At 73.9% G+C, this 16,767-nt stretch overlaps 2 protein-coding genes across 2 annotated transcripts; both read right to left on the bottom strand.

Moving 5' to 3' along the window:
• Positions 1–2: 2 nt before the first annotated feature.
• DLG4 (discs large MAGUK scaffold protein 4) lies at positions 3–13,930 on the bottom strand (the record flags this gene model as incomplete). Its single annotated transcript, XM_064437611.1, is given in 18 exon segments — positions 3–76; positions 169–216; positions 481–508; positions 675–711; positions 1,556–1,604; positions 1,607–1,731; positions 1,962–2,076; positions 2,647–2,748; positions 3,200–3,369; positions 3,897–4,035; positions 4,688–4,832; positions 5,929–6,065; positions 7,005–7,174; positions 7,980–8,104; positions 8,625–8,675; positions 8,784–8,837; positions 10,626–10,691; positions 13,886–13,930. Coding segments are annotated over 18 exon segments (1,665 nt in total), but the record flags the coding sequence as incomplete, so codon positions are not given.
• A 1,484-nt stretch (positions 13,931–15,414) lies between these two features.
• LOC135310361 (disks large homolog 4-like) lies at positions 15,415–16,706 on the bottom strand (the record flags this gene model as incomplete). The annotated part of the gene is made up of 3 exons (XM_064437612.1): positions 16,663–16,706; positions 15,812–15,919; positions 15,415–15,524 (listed from the first exon to the last, which is right to left on the bottom strand). Coding segments are annotated over exons 1-3 (237 nt in total), but the record flags the coding sequence as incomplete, so codon positions are not given.
• Between the last annotated feature and the right edge of the window lie 61 nt (positions 16,707–16,767).

A 16,767-nucleotide genomic window follows, 5' to 3' on the forward strand; every position in this document is an offset into this window, starting at 1 on the left:
GGGAACTCGGAGAGGAGGTCGTCGTTCACGCGGTCCTTGGTGGGGCCGAGGATGATGATGGGGCGCGCGTAGTGCACTGGGGGGAGGGGCGGGGGTTACGGGGGGGCCCGAGCCCCGGCGGGGGGGGGGCGGGACCCCCAGACCCCCCCCAGACCCCCCCGCTCTCACCTTCCATCTGCGTCACCGTCTCGTAGCTCAGCACCGCGTCCTCCCGCCCTGCGGGGACACGACGTCAGCCCCGGCGTGGGGGGGGGGCCCCATCCCCCCACCCCCCCGGGACCCCCCACCCCCCGGGGGGGCTGTGACACCCCCGCGACCCCTCCCGACACACACACCCCCACCCCGCAGAGCAGCGGCCAGAGGTTGGGGGGGGGACAGAGACAGCGTCAGAGCGGGGGGGGACGGGACGGACAGACGGGGGGACAGCGGGGGGACAGATGGACGGACGGACAGACGGATGGGGGGAGGGGCAGCACCCACCTTGCGAGCCCGATCCAGGGACCCGATCCTGGGGGGGGGGGCAGCGACAGAGAGAGGAGAGAGGAGAGTGAGAGGCAGAGGCAGAGGCGGGGGGGGTGGGCGGGTTTGGGGGGGCCCAGGGGGGACCCCGGGGGGGGGGGAGGCGGGTTTGGGGGGGCCCGGGGGAGCCCGGTTCGGAGGGGGGCGGGGCTCACCTTGGCCTTTAGCCGCGTCCACTCCCGCCGCTCCACCCTGTGCGGAGAGAGCCCAGGCTGGTCCCCAGTGACCCCCCCCGTGACCCCAGTGACCCCACCCGTGACCCCCTGTGCCCTCAGTGACCCCCCCCAGTGCTCCCAGTGACCCCCCCGTGCCCCCTCCGTGCCCCCAGTGACCCCACCCGTGACCCCCTGTGCCCTCAGTGACCCCCCCCAGTGCTCCCAGTGACCCCCCCCGTGCCCCCTCCGTGCCCCCATTGACCCCCCCAGTGCTCCCAGTGACCCCCCCGTGCCCCCTCCGTGCCCCCATTGACCCCCCTGTGCCCCCAGTGACCCCCCCGTTGCCCCCCGTTGCCCCCAAGTGCCCCACCCATGCCCCCAGTGACCCCTCCCGTGCCCCCAGTGAACCCCCGTGCCCCCAGTGACCCCTCCCGTGCCCCCAGTGACCCCCCGTGCCCCCAGTGACCCCCCCGTGCCCCCCCCGTGCCCCCACCCATGCCCCCAGTGACCCCTCCCGTGCCCCCAGTGAACCCCCGTGCCCCCAGTGACCCCCCCAGTGCTCCCAGTGACCCCCCCGTGTGCCCCCCCATGCCCCCAGTGACCCCCCCTCCGTGCCCCCCCCGTGCCCCCAGCGCCCCTGGTGCCCTCCCCCTGCCCCCAGTGACCCCCTGGTGCCCTCCCCCTGCCCCCCGGCACCCCCCGGTGCCCTCCCCCTGCCCCCAGTGACCCCCCGGTGCCCTCCCCTGCCCCCCAGCACCCCCGAGTGACCCCCCGGTGCCCTCCCCCTGCCCCCAGTGACCCCCCGGTGCCCTCCCCCTGCCCCCCAGCACCCCCGAGTGACCCCCCGGTGCCGTCCCCCTGCCCCCCGTGCCCCCCCGCACCGCCGCTTGCTGGGGACGAAGCCGATGTCGGGGGCTGCCCGGGGGGCAGGACGTGCCGCGCCTGCCACCACTCCTCGTCCGAGGCGTCGAGGACGTGCAGGACGTCGCCGAAGCGGAAGCTGAGCGCCTGGCTCAGGAACCCGCAGTCCTTGGCCTTGTCGTAGTCGAACAGGGCCCTGGGGGGGGGGCACGGCTGTCGGGGGGGGCCCTGGCCCCCCGAGACCCCCCCGGCGCCCCCCAGGGCCCCCCAGCGCCCCCCGCCCCCACTGACCGCACGTAGAAGCCGCGCTTGGGGTCGCTGCGCAGGGAGGCGCTGCCCGAGCCCCATGTCCCTGCGGCCCCCCACGGCCCCCCAGCGCCCCCCACGGCCCCCCACGGCCCCCCAGCGCCCCCCGCCCCCACTGACCGCACGTAGAAGCCGCGCTTGGGGTCGCTGCGCAGGGAGGCGCTGCCCGAGCCCAGGCTGCTGCTGAGCAGCTGCTCCCGCAGGTCGTGGATCTTGGCCTCGAAGCGGCTGTACTCTGCGGGGAGGGGGCGTCAGGGGGCCCCCGGGGACACCTGCGCACCCTTGGGGACCCTCAGGGACACCCAGGGATGCTCGGGGACCCTCGGGACCCTCAGGGACACCTGGAGATGCTCGGGGACCCTCGGGGATGCTCACAGACACCTGCAGACCCTTGGGGACACCGGGGGACTCTCGGGATGCTCAGGGACCCCCGGGACCCTCGGAAACACCCAGGGACTCTCGGGGAGACCCGGGACCCTCTGGGATGCTCAGGGACCCCCAGGGAGACCCGGGACCCTCGGGAACACCCAGGGACCCTCTGGATGCTCAGGGACCCCCGGGGACACCTGCAGAGCCTTGGGAACATCTGGGGACCCCCAGAGATGCTCAGGGACACCCAGGGACCCCCGGGGATACTTGGGTCCCTCAGAGACACTCAGGGACACCTGTGACGCTCGGGGACACCCAGGGACCCCCGGGAACACCTGCAGAGCCCTTGGGGACACCCGGGAACCCCCAGAGATGCTCACGGACACCTGTGGACCCTCGGGGACACCCAGGGACCCCCGGGGACCCCCTCGCTCACCCTCAGGCTTGTACTGGGCGATGATGGTGACGGTCTGGCCGGCGTTCTTCAGCGCCACCGCCGCCTGCTCGTGCGTGGCGCTGCGCAGGTCCACCCGTTCACCTGCGGGGCGGGGGCGTCACGGCGAGGATGATGATGGGGCGGGGGGACACCTCTTCAAGGGCACGTCGGAGGGCAGCAGGGGCGAGGATGGGACGGGGACACGGTGCTGTGGGGCTGGCCATGGGGCTGTGTCGCCATGGGGACACAGCGCTGCGGGGCCGGCCGTGGGGACGTATCAGCATGGGACCAGCCATGTCTGTGGGGCCATGTGGCCATGGGGCTGGCTGGGGGGACACGGTGCCGTGGGGCTGGCCGTGGGGCTGTGTCGCCATGGGGCCATGTCACCATGGGGACACAGTGCTGTGGGGCTGGCTGTGAGGCTGGGTGGGTGGACACAGTGCCGTGGGGCCACATCGCCGTGGGGCTGGCTGTGGGGCTGGCTGTGGGGACAGAGTGCCATGGGGCCAGCTGTGGGGACACAGTGCTGTGGGGCTGGCTGTGGGGCCGCGACCCCCGCCACTCACGGAGAGGATCTGGTCGCCCTTGCGCAGCTCCCCGCTGAGGTCGGCCGGGCCCCCGGCGAGGATGAAGGAGATGAAGATGCCCTCGCCGTCCTCCCCCCCCACGATGTTGAAGCCCAGCCCCGTCGAGCCCCGGTGGATCACGATGCGCCGCGGCTCCCTGGGGACGGCGACGCCGACGTGGGGACACCCGGGGACATGGGGACACCCCAGGGACACGGGGACACCCCAGGGACACGGGGATGGACGTGGGGACACCCTGGGACATGGGGACACCCCGGGACAGGCTCATGGGGACACCCGGGGATGCGGGGACACCCCAGGGACACGGGGACACCCCAGGGACATGGGGATGGACGTGGGGACACCCTGGGGACGTGAGGACAGACACAGGGACACCCGGGGACGTGGGGACACCCTGGGGACACCCCAGGGACACCCCGGGGCATGGGGACACCCGGGGACACCCCGGGACAGGCTCGCGGGGACACCCTGGGGACACCCCGGGGACACCCCCGGGCATGGGGACACGGGGACACCCTGGGACAGGCTCGCGGGGACACCCTGGGGACACCCCGGGGACACCCCCGGGCATGGGGACACGGGGACACCCTGGGACAGGCTCGCGGGGACACCCTGGGGACACCCCGGGGACACCCCCGGGCATGGGGACACCCGGGGCGGTACCTGGGGACGTCGTCCTCGGCCAGCAGGTCCTTGGGGCCGGGCGAGTAGCGGCGGGGGGACGTGGGCGTCATGGCCGGGGGGAACTCGGGGCCCAGGTAGCTCTGGGGGCCCAGGTCCGCGTCCAGGTGCGCCGAGTAGGCTGGGGGGACACGGGGGGACACGGGGGACGCGGGGTCAGGGGACGCGGGGGGACACGGGGGGACACGGGGGACGCGGGGTCAGGGGACGCGGGGGGACATGGGGTCGGGGGACACGGGGGGACATGGGGGACGCGGGGTCAGGGGACGCGGGGAGACAGGGGGGACGTGGGGTCAGGGGACACGGGGGGACATGGGGGGACACGGGGGATGCGGGGTCAGGGGACGCGGGGTCGGGGGACGTGGGGGACACAGGGTCGGGGGACACGGGGGGACATGGGGGACGCGGGGGACGCGGGGTCGGGGGACACGGGGTCGGGGGACACGGGGGGACATCGGGGACACAGGGTTGGGGGACACGGGGGACGCGGGGTCAGGGGACGCAGGGTCGGGGGACGCAGGGTCGGGGGACGCAGGGTCGGGGGACACGGGGGGACATCGGGGACACGGGGTCAGGGGACACGGGGAGACACGGGGGACGCGGGGTCAGGGGACATGGGGTCAGGGGACGCGGGGTCGGGGGACACGTGGGGACATGGGGGACACGGGGCGGGGGGGGAGGGTCGGGTCCGGGGGTCCCACCGCCCTGGGGAGAGGGAGAGCGGGTGTGGCCCGTGCCCCCCCCGCCCGCCCCCCCGGCGCGCCCCCCCTCACAGCCGGTGACGTCGGGGGGCGCGAAGGCGTCCCCGAGGAAGGCGGCGGCGGGCTTGGCCACGCGCAGGTACACCACGTCGTAGGTGTTCTTCAGCGCCGCCACCGCGTCCTCGTGCATCACGTCCTCCAGGCTGACGTTGTTCACCTGCGGGGGGGCGTGGGGGGGCGTGGGGGGGGCGTGGGGGGGCACCCCCGCCCCGGCCGCACCCGGCCCCCAGCCCCAGGGGTCCCCACGGCGTCCCCACGATGTCCCCGGGGGTCCCTGGGGTCCCCACATTGTCCCCGGGGGTCCCCTCAATGTCCCCGGGGGCCCCTGGGGGTCCCCACAATGTCCCCGGGGGTCCCCACAATGTCCCTGGGGGGTCCTGGGGGTCCCCACAGTGTCCCCGGGGGTCCTTGGGGGTCCCCTCAATGTCCCTGGGGGTCCCCTCGATGTCTCCAGAGGTCCCTGGGGTCCCCACAATGGCCCCATAGGGTCCCCTCAATGTCCCTGGGGGTCCCCTCAATGTCTCCAGGGGTACCCGGGGGTCCCCACAATGCCCCCGGGGGTCCCCTCAATGTCCCCGGGGGTCCCCTCAATGTCCCCGGGGGCCCCTGGGGGTCCCCACAATGTCCCCGGGGGTCCCCACAATGTCCCCGGGGGCCCCTGGGGGTCCCCACAATGTCCCCGGGGGTCCCCACAATGTCCCTGGGGGGTCCTGGGGGTCCCCACAGTGTCCCCGGGGGTCCCCACAATGTCCCTGGGGGGTCCTGGGGGTCCCCACAGTGTCCCCGGGGGTCCCCACAATGTCCCTGGGGGGTCCTGGGGGTCCCCACAATGTCCCCAGGGGTCCTTGGGGGTCCCCACAATGTCCCCAGGGGTCCCCTCAATGTCCCTGGGGGTCCCCACAATGTCCCCAGGAGTCCCTGGGGGTCCCCTCAATGTCCCCAGGGGTCCCTGGGGGTCCCCACAATGTCCCTGGGGGTCCCACTCACGGCCAGGATCTTGTCCCCGATCTGGAGCCGCCCGTCCCCGTCCCCACCCCCAGGGGGTCCCCGCAGTGCCCCCCCTGGCGGGTTCCCGGGGGGTTCCCCTCGATGTCCCGGGGGTCCCGGGGGTCCCACTCACGGCCAGGATCTTGTCCCCGATCTGGAGCCGCCCGTCCCCGTCCCCACCCCCAGGGGGTCCCCGCAGCGCCCCCCCTGGCGGGTTCCCGGGGGGTTCCCCTCGATGTCCCGGGGGTCCTGGGGGTCCCACTCACGGCCAGGATCTTGTCCCCAATCTGGAGCCGCCCGTCCTTGTGGGCGGCGCCGCCCTCGATGACCTTGGTGACGTAGATGCTGTTGTCCCCCGGGATGTGCTGGTTCCCGACGCCCCCCGCGATGCTGAACCCCAGCCCTGGGGGGACACGGGGGGGGGGCTCAGGGCAGGGACCCCCCCGACGGCCGCACACGCCCTGGGGGTCCCTAAGGTTTGGGGCCGGGGCGGGGGGGTGGCGTCCACCATGGCTGGGGGGCCCCAAGGGCGGAGGGTCCCCACAGGCACCCTGGGGGGGGGTCCCGGTCCATGGGGCTCCCCAGGTTTGGGGGTCCCTGAGGGGGTCCCACGGGACTCCCCAGGTTTGGGGGTCCCGGTGCCAATCCAGGGGGGGGGGCCCTGGGTTCAGGGGTGCCCAAGCTGGTGCCTGGGGGTCCCTGAGTTGGGGAGGCCCAGTGGTCGTGGCTCCTGGGGGGCTCCCCAGGTTTGGGGGTCCCATGGGGCTCCCCAAGTTTGGGGTCCCTGAGGGGGTCCCATGGGGCTCCCCAAGTTGGGGGGTCCCAGTTCCCATCCCTGGGGGGGGTCTCCCAGCTCAGGAGTCCTAGTGCTGGTCCATGGGGGTGGTCCCCAAGTTCGGGGTCCCTGAGGGGGTCCCATGGGGCTCCCCAGGTTCGGGGGTCCCAGTTCCCATCCCTGCGGGGGGTCTCCCAGCTCAGGAGTCCTAGTGCTGGTCCATGGGGGTGGTCCCCAAGTTCGGGGTCCCTGAGGGGGTCCCATGGGGCTCCCCAGGTTCGGGGGTCCCAGTTCCCATCCCTGCGGGGGGTCTCCCAGTTCTGCGGTCCTAGTGCTGGTCCAGGGGGGGCTCCCCAGGTTCGGGAGTCCCTGAGGGGGGTCCAATGGGCTCCCCAAGTCTGGGGGTCCCAGTTCCCACCCCTGGGGGGGCTCCCCAAGTTCAGAGGTCATAGTGCTGGCCCATGGGGGGCTCCTTGAGTTTCAGGGTCCCTGAGGGGGTCCCACGGGGCTCCCCAGGTTCGGGGGCCCCGCTGCCAGTCGCGGGGGGTCCCGGGGGGTCCCCAGTACCTTTGGGCCCCTTGATGAGCTTGACCTCCACCACCTTCTCGGCCAGGGCCTTGCGGCGCATGACGTAGAGGCGGACGACGGCGCCGGCCTCCTTCAGCGCCTCCACGGCCGCGCTGTGCGTCACCTCCCGCACGTCCGCCTCGTTGACGAAGAGGATGCTGTCGTTCACCCTGCGCAGGCACCCGCTCAGCCGGGGGCCCGGGGGGCTCCGGGGGGGCTCTAGGGGGCTCCTGGGGGGCCCGGGGGGCTCCGGGGGGGCTCTAGGGGGCTCCTGGAAGGGCTCCAGGGGGCTCCTGGGGGGCTCCGGGGGGGCTCTAGGGGGCTCCTGGGAGGCCCTACAGGGCTCGTGGAAGGGCTCCAGGGGTCCTGGGGAGCTCCTGGGGGGCCCAGGGGGGCTCCTGGAAGGGCTCCAGGGGTCCTGGGCGGCTCTAGGGGGCTCCTGGGGGGCCCCAGCAGGCTCCAGGGGGGCCCGGAGGGGCTCTGGGGGGTCCTGGGGGGCTCTAGGGAGCTCCTGGAAGGGCTCCAGGGGGCTCCTGAGGAGCTCCTGGGGATCCTGCGGGGCTCCGGGGGATCCTGGGGGGCTCCTGGAAGGGCTCCAGGGGGGCTCTAGGGGGCTCCTGGAAGGGCTCCAGGGGTCCTGGGCGGCTCTAGGGGGCTCCTGGGGGTCCCGGAGGGGCTCCGGGGGATCCCGGGGGGCTCCAGGGGTCCTCTTGGGGGCTCCTGGGGGGCCCTAGGGGGCTCCTGGGGGGTCCTGGGCGCTCCAGGGGGGGCTAGGGGACCCTACCCCACACTGCCACACACCTGCTCAGTGCCTGTGTGGGGTTTAGGGGGTCCTGGGGGTCTCGGGAGGTTGAAAAGGGGAGTCAGGGGGTCTCAGGGGGTCCTGGGGGGCTGCGGGGGGGTCGGGGGCTCTCGGGGGGGTCCTGAGGGGCTGTGGGGGACCCTGGGGGGCCGCGGGGGGGTCGGGGTCCCCACCTGAGCCGCCCGTCCTGGGCCGCGGCGCCGCCGGGGATGATCTTGGTGATGAAGATGCTGGGGTCATCCCCGACGTGGGGGTTGTCGGTGCCCCCCGCGATGCTGAACCCCAAACCTGAGTTACCCTGGGGGGGGAGGGGGTGTCAGCGCCGGGGGGGCTGGGGGCACCCCCACGCCCCGCACGGGGACAAGGGGCTCGACGGTGGGGGGGTGGGGGGGGTATCGGGGGGCTCAGGGACCCCCAGCAGGGTCCTCGAAGGGCGGCCGAGGGGCATCAGGGAGTGGGGGGGGGGCTGCCGGGATCTGGGGGGGGTCCCAGGGGGTGTTGGGGGGACGGGGGCGGGACATGGGGTGCCCCAGGATGACTGGGGGGCACAGGGGGGTGTTGAGGAGACTGGGGGGGGGTCATGGGGCACCCCAGGGATCTGGAAGGGGGGGGTGTCAGGGGAGTGGAGGGGGCCTGGGGGGCTCCAGGGGGGCCAGGGGTCCCGGGGGGAGGGGGTCAGGGGGTACTTGTGAGAGGGTCCCAGGGGCACTTGGGGTCTCCAGGGGAGGGGGGGCTGCTGGGGGGGCTCCAGGGGGGTCAGGGGTCCCCGGGGCGGGGCAGGGAGTAGGGGGTAGCCTGGGGGGGCCCGGGGGTCTCACCCGCTCCAGCGTGATCTCCTCGTACTCCATCTCGCCCTCGGTGCCGTTCACCTGCGGGGAGACGCGTTCAGGGGGGGCGGGGGGGGCCCGGGGGGGGCCCGGGGCGGGGGGGGGCCCGGGGGGGGCCCGGGGCGGGCCCGGGGGGGGAGGGGCACTCACGTAGGCGGGGGCCTCCAGCGTGTCGGTGTTGACGATGACAGGGGGCGAGTTGGCCTGGGGGGAGGGGGGGGACACACACACAGGGGAGGGGGGTGTCACATCGGGGGGGGGGGGGGGAGGCCCCCCAACTCCCCCCGCGGTTACCACGGCAACGCCGCAGCAGCGGTCGCCATGGCAACGGGAAGATGGGGGTACCCCCAGCCCCGCCCCCTTGGGGGGCGGAGAGCAAAGGATGATGGGAAATAACACCCCACACACACCCCTCGGGGGGACCCCCGCCCTGGGTGGGGCCGGCCACGCCCACGGCCACGCCCACACCCACCCTCCCCCAGAGCTGGGGCACACGTGCGTGGCGGGGGGTGACAGGCAGGTGCCACCAACACCCCGACACCCAACAGCCGCCGGGCACGGGGCGCCTGTGCGGCAGCGGGGGCAGGGCGCGGCGCGGACCCCGGCACCGTGACGCCGTGAGTGACACTGACACCGTGACACCGTGTGACATGAACCGTGTGACAGCGTGTGACACCGTGTGACGCCGTGTGACACTGACACCGTGACACCGTGTGACGCCGTGTGACACTGACACCATGACACCGTGTGACATGAACCGTGTGACACCATGTGACACTGACACCATGACACCATGTGACGCCATGTGACACTGACACCGTGACACCGTGTGACATGAACCGTGTGACACCGTGTGACACTGACACCATGACACCGTGTGACGCCATGTGACACCGACACCGTGACACCATGTGACATGAACCGTGTGACACCGTGTGACACTGACACCGTGACACCGTGTGACACCGTGTGACACTGACACCGTGACACCGTGTGACACCGACACCGTGACACCGTGTGACACTGACACCGTGACACCGTGTGACATGAACCGTGTGACACCGACACCGTGACACCGTGTGACATGAACCGTGTGACACCGTGTGACACCGTGTGACACTGACACCGTGACACCGTGTGACGCCATGTGACACTGACACCGTGACACCGTGTGACATGAACCATGTGACACCGTGTGACACTGACACCGTGACACCGTGTGACACCATGTGACACTGACACCGTGACACCATGTGACATGAACCGTGTGACAGCGTGTGACACCGTGTGACACTGACACCGTGACACTGTGTGACATGAACCGTGTGACACCGTGTGACACCGTGTGACGCCATGTGACACTGACACCGTGACACCGTGTGACATGAACCGTGTGACACCGTGTGACACCGTGTGACATGAACCCTGTGACACCCTGTGCAACACTGACACCATGACACCGTGTGACGCCATGTGACACCGACACCGTGACACCACATGTGACAGTGACATGAACCCCTGACACCGCGAGTGACACCGTGTGACACCGACATGAACCCTGTGACACCCTGTGCGACGCTGACACCGACCCCGCGACACTGCGTGACACCGACACCAACACCGTGACCCCACGCGTGACACTGACATGGACCCCGTGACACCGCGTGTGACGCCGACACCAACACCGTGACCCCGTGTGACGGTGACATGGACCCCGTGACACCGTGTGACGCCGACACAGCCCCTGCGACACCGCCACGACCCCAACGACACTGATGTGACATCACCACGACCCCCGTGACAGCGCCTGTGACATCACCACGCCCCGTGTGACATCACCACGACCCCCGCGACACCGCCTGTGACATCACCATGCCCCATGTGACACCCGGGGGGGCCCCACCGGTTGGGGGCGGGGGGGGGGGGGGAATGGGGCGGCAGGGGCGGGGCCAACCGAGCCTAGTGGGCGTGGCCGCTGTGGGCGGGGCTTACCTGGCTGGGGAGGTGGGCGGGGCTCTGCTCCAGGGGGGGGCTGTCCTCATCTTGGTACCGGTACTTCTGCGGGAGACACCGGGCTGGGGGGTTGGGGGACGGACACACGGACACCCCCCCTCTGTGCGGCCCCCCGCCCCCCCGCCGCTCCCCGTTAATTACCGTTAATGACGGATCCGCAGCAATTAGAGCCACCGGCCCCGGGGGGAGCCGGGAGTTAATTACCGGCAGTGATGGGGGGGGGGGCACCCCCTGCCCCACCGGGACCCCGGCCCCGCCCCCATGGCCCCGCCCCCGGCCCCGCCCCATGGCCCCGCCCCCCCGCGGGGCCTCCAGTCCCCCCAGTTTAATCCCAGCAGCGATTTGCGCCCGGCCAATCCCAGGCGGGGATTAAGGGCTAAGCTGGGGCTGGGGGGGGAGGGGCGGGCTCAGACGGGGACCCCCCAAACTGGGCCACCCCCCCGCCAGACCCGGGCGACACTGGGGGGCTCCCAGTGCTCCCCTGACCCCCGTGACGGGAGCCCCCCCGCCCAGTATCTCTCTGGTCCCTCCCAGTGTTCCCAGTACAACCTCACAGTCGGGTACAAGCAGCGGGGTATGGTGCCCCCCCCAGTGCCCCTCTCCCAGTGCCCCCCCAGTGCCTCCCAGTCCCCCTCCCAGCGCCCCCAGACCCCCATCCCAGTCACCCCAGCGCCCCCAGACCCCCATCCCAGTCACCCCAGAGCCCTGTCCCAGTCCCCCCCAGCACCTCCAGACCCCCATACCAGTCACCCCAGCGCCCCCAGACCCCCATACCAGTCACCCCAGCGCCCCCAGACCCCCATCCCAGTCACCCCAGAGCCCCGTCCCAGTCCCCCCCAGCACCTCCAGACCCCCATACCAGTCACCCCAGCGCCCCCAGACCCCCATCCCAGTCACCCCAGAGCCCCGTCCCAGTCCCCCCCAGCGCCCCCAGACCCCCATCCCAGTCCACCCCAGCGCCCCCAGACCCCCATCCCAGTCACCCCAGAGCCCCGTCCCAGTCCCCCCCAGCGCCCCCAGACCCCCATCCCAGTCCACCCCAGCGCCCCCAGACCCCCATCCCAGTCACCCCAGAGCCCCGTCCCAGTCCCCCCCAGCGCCCCCAGACCCCCATCCCAGTCCACCCCAGCGCCCCCAGACCCCCATCCCAGTCACCCCAGAGCCCCGTCCCAGTCCCCCCCAGCACCCCCAGACCCCCATCCCAGTCACCCCAGAGCCCCGTCCCAGTCCCCCCCGTCCCCCCCAGCGCCCCCCGCGCCCCGCCCCACCTTGCAGCCGAAGCCCACCGAGAGGCTCCGGTCCCTCCAGACCACCCGGCACTGGCAGAGCAGCGGCCAGAGGCACCCGGGGGCCCGGGGGGGTCCCGCCGCCGCTGCCGCCCCCCGCGCCCCGCACCCCGCGCCCGGGGCCGGCCCCGCCATCCCCCCCCCGCCCCCCCGCCCCGGGATTAAACCGCCGGGATTAACGGGGGGAGGGGGGGGGGGGCGGGGGGAGCCCCCCGCGCCGGGCCGGGCCCGGCCCCTCCGGCCGCCGTACCCGCGCTGACCCTCCCCGACCCCCCCCCCCGTACCGGTACCGGCCCCTCCCGGCCGCCGTACCCGCGCTGACCCTCCCCGACCCCCCCCCCCGTACCGGTACCGGCCCCTCCCGGCCGCCGTACCCGCGCTGACCCTCCCCGACCCCCCCCCCCCGTACCGGTACCGGCCCCTCCCGGCCGCCGTACCCGCGCTGACCCTCCCCGACCCCCCCCCCCCCGTACCGGTACCGGCCCCTCCCGGCCGCCGTACCCGCGCTGACCCTCCCCGACCCCCCCCCCCCCCGTACCGTTACCGGCCCCTCCCGGCCGCCGTACCCGCGCTGACCCTCCCCGACCCCCCCTCCCCCGTACCGGTACCGGCCCCTCCCGGCCGCCGTACCCGCGCTGACCCCTCCGGGGACCCGTACCAAGCCCCCGCCCACCTGCGGTTGCCGTGGCAACGCGGGGCGCCAAGGGTTAAGGATGGGGAGGGGGAGAGCGACGGAGCCGCGCATGCGCGGAAGGGGCCGCGCACGTGGGGGGGGCTGGGGGGCGGAGCTTCCCGCGCTGCCTCCGGCCGCCGTTGCCGGGCAACGCCGCGGGGCCGCGTCGCCCTGGCAACGGGGAGGGGCCGCGTCGCCCTGGCAACGGGGAGGGGCCGCGTCGCCCCGGCAACGGCGCGGGCGGGGGGTGTCGGGGGGGGGGTGTCGCCCACCAGGTGACGCCGAGGCCCGGTGTAGGCCGCGGGGGGGGGGGGCAACAACCGCACGCGCCTGTTCACACCCGCTGCCTGTTGTGCGCCCCCCCACGCGCGGCGCCATGGCAACACACGCACCCGCCACATGCCGAACGCCCCCACGATGGGGGGGGGGGGCGGGGGGGGGGGTGACACCCCCACGGCCGGCACCGGGTGACACAGCCGCCCCCCCCCACCCGGTGTCACCACCCCTCGGTGTCACACACACACCCCCCCCCGGTGTGGTGTCACCCCACAGACCCCCCAACACCATCGGCGCCAACAGCCGTCACCCCGGCAGAGAGACCCCCCCCCGCCCACCCCCGTGGGATGGACAGGGGACCCCCGGGTCCTCCAACGCCATAGAGACCTACAGTCCCCTCGCGATGGACAGGCCCCGGTGGCCTGTGTCGTGTCCCCCCCCATCACAGGTGGGGACCCCCCCCCCCCACGCACACTGTGACACTGGGAGGCCTTGGGAGCAGAGAGGGGACCCCCCCCAAAGGCACAGAGCGGGCCTCCAAGACCCTCAGGACCCCCCAGGACCATCAAGTGCCCCCTCCAGGACCACAGAGAGGCCCCCTGAGGAGCACAGAGAGGCCCCCCAGGACCCTCAGGACCATAGATACGACCCCCCCGCCCAGGAGCCTGGAGAGGACCCCCAGGACCCCCCCAAGGACCACAGAGCATCCCTTCAGGAGCCCAGATGAGACCCCCAGGACCACAGAGCAGCCCCCCAGGAGCTCAAATGGGACCCCCAGGACCACAGAGCAGCCCCCCAGGAGCTCAAATGGGACCCCCAGGACCACAGAGCAGCCCCCCAGGAGGCCAAACGGGACCCCCAGGACCATAGAGCAGCCCCCCCCCAGGAGCCCAGATGGGACCCCGAGGACCACAGAGCATCCCCCCCCAGGAGCCCAGAGAGGCCCCCCCCGGGCCCCCCCGGGCCCCGGTCCCGCCGCCCCCCGGCCCCGGCCCCGGCCGTACCTTGGTGGTGACGATGCACAGACAGTCCATGGCGGCGGCCGGGGCCGGGGCCGGCGCTCATGGGCCGCCGGGGCGGGCGGGGGGCTCGGCCGGGAGGGGGGGGGGGGGGATGGGAGCGGAGGGGGGGAGGGGGCGGCGGAGCGGGGGATGGAGAACCGGGGAGGGGGGAAGGGGGGGAGAACCGGGGGCTGGAGAACGGGGAGGGGGAGGATGGAGGATGCGGGGATGAAGGATGGAGGAGCGGGGGATGGAGGATGCAGGAGCGGGGCGGGGGGGGGGGCGGGGGATGGAGGATGCGGGACCGGGGATGGAGGATGCGGGAGCGGGGACGGGCGGACGGACGGACGGACGGAGGAGCGGGGCCGGGGGAGCGGAGCCCCCGGAGCCCCGGCGGCGGCACGGCGGGCTCCGGTGGGAGCGGGGCCGGGGGAGGGCGGGGAGGGGGAGCGGGGACGGGACGGGGCGGGCGAGGAGAGGCCGCGGGCGGAGGACGGGGGGGACGCGGCGGCGGCGGCGGCGGCGGCGGAGCGGAGCCGGGCGGGGGGCGGGGCGGGGGGGGTTAACCCTTCCCCTGCCGCCCCCGGGAGGAGCGGGGGGGGGGCACCGGGGGGGGGCCGACAGGCAGCACCGTCAGCGGGGGGGCGGGACCGGGGGGGGGGGGCGACAGCCCGACACGGTGACGGGGTGGGGGGGGGGGACACCCCCCCCGGAGCGGCGGGGGTGCAACAGCCCGAGGGGGTGCGGAGGGCCGCGACCCCGCGGGGACGGGCTGTGAGACCCCGAGGTGGGGTCGGGGTGTGCGACCCCCCGCGGAGGGGCTGTGACCCCCCCCCCCCGGGGACGGTGTGAGCTCGAGCAACAGCCCGACAGGGCAGCGGGGTGTGCAACACCTGGCGATGGGGTGTGCAACACCTGGCGATGGGGTGTGCAACACGTGAGGGGTGTGCAACACCTGGCGATGGGGTGTGCAACACGTGAGGGGTGTGCAACACCCCGGGCACGGTGTGCAACACCCCAGGGAGGGTGTGCGACGCCCCAGGGAGGGTGTGCAACGCCCCGGGCACGGTGTGCAACACCCCAGGGAGGGTGTGCGACACCCCAGGGAGGGTGTGCGACGCCCCAGAGAGAGTGTGCAACACCCCGGGCACGGTGTGCGACGCCCCAGGGAGGGTGTGCAACACCCCAGGGAGGGTGTGCGACGCCCCGGGCACGGTGTGCAACACCCCAGGGAGGGTGTGCGACACCCCATGGAGGGTGTGCGACGCCCAAGGGATGGTGCGTGACACCCTGGGCATGGTGTGCGCAGCCCCAGGGAGGGTGTGCAACACCTGGCGATGGGGTGTGCAACACGTGAGGGGTGTGCAACACCCCGGGCTCGGAGCGCAACACCCCAGGGAGGGTGTGCGACACCCCGCCGCCCCGCAAGGCTGAACAACACCTTGAGGCCGGTGTCAGGGTGTGCGACACCCCAGCGAGGGGCTGCGACACCCCCCGGGGCTGCGACACCCCCCAGGGACGCGGCCCCCCCCGGCGGTTGGGGGGTGTCTGTCGGGGGGGTCGGGGGGGGTCGGGGTTACCCGCAGCCGCGGGGGGGCGGGGGGCGCCTCCGCCACCGTCGCCTCGTAGCTCTCCTGGATGTCTGCGGGAATGGGGAGGGGGTCAGGGGCTCTGCCCCCCCCCGACACCCCTTAATTAACAGGGGTCAACACGGATTAGATCCCTCAATTTGTCCAGTGACCCCCCCGTGTCACCCCCCTCCCCCAACCCCCCAAAGTCCCCCCCAGCCCCCCCCAAGCCCCCCTCACCCCCCAGCCCCCCCAAACTCCATCACCCCCCATCACCTCCCCCAGCCCCCTAAACTCCCCCATCACCCCCCAGCCCCCCAAACTCCCCAGCCCCCCAACCTCCCCCCCAGCCCCCCCGTACCGAGCAGGGCCTGGAAGAGGGGGCTCTGCAGCACCCCCAGGAGCTGCTGCGCCCGGAGCCGGGGTGGGGGGCCCAGGGCCTCCTCCAGCAGCCGCAGGGCGCCCGAGCCTGGGACCCCCAGCCTGGTCAGGGACCCCCCCGGCCCCCCCAGTGCCCCCAACCTGCCTCAGGGTCCCCCCGGCCCCCCCCAACGTGCCTCAGGGACCCCCCGGGACCACCCCCCAGTGCCCCCAACTTGCCTCAGGGACCCCCCGGCCCCCCCCAACGTGCCTCAGGGACCCCCCGACCCCCCCCCAGTGCCCCCCAACGTGCCTCAGGCTCCCCCCGGACCCCCCCAACGTGCCTCAGGGACCCCCCGGGACCCCCCCCCAGTGCCCCAACGTGCCTCAGGGTCCCCCCGGACCCCCCCAATGTGCCTCAGGGACCCCCCGGACTCCCCCCCCAGTACCCCCAACCTGTGTCAGGGACCCCCCGGACCCCTCCCCAGTGCCCCCAGCCTGGGTCAGGAAGTCCCTGGACCCTCCCCAGGGCCCCCAAATTGGGGCAGGGACCCCCTGGAACCCCCCGGGGCCCCCCAACATGGGTTGGACGCCCCCCACTGTGGGCCAGGGACCCCCCCCAAGCCCCCCATATGCGTCAGGGGCCCCCCGTAGCCCCCTCCAGGACCCTCAGCGTGTCAGAGGCCCCCCCCAGGACGGGTCAGGGACCTCTTTAACCCCCGAGACCCCTCCCCAGGGGGTCCCACCAGGGGGTAGGGGTCCCAACCATGGGGTGGGGACTCCCTGTGACCCCCCCCACCCCCACCCCCAAGGTGGGGCAGGGCCCTCCGAGCCCCCCGGCCCCGCGCTCACCCCTCCATCCCAGCGCCATGGCCCAGGCTAATCCCCGCTGAGCCGCGGCTTAGGGGGGGGATGGGGGGGATTTCGGGCCCCCCCCGCCCCCCCCGCCCCGGGGCA

This window comes from Phalacrocorax carbo, chromosome 34 (genome assembly GCF_963921805.1).
Source record: "Phalacrocorax carbo chromosome 34, bPhaCar2.1, whole genome shotgun sequence".
NCBI classification, from domain to species: domain Eukaryota; kingdom Metazoa; phylum Chordata; class Aves; order Suliformes; family Phalacrocoracidae; genus Phalacrocorax; species Phalacrocorax carbo.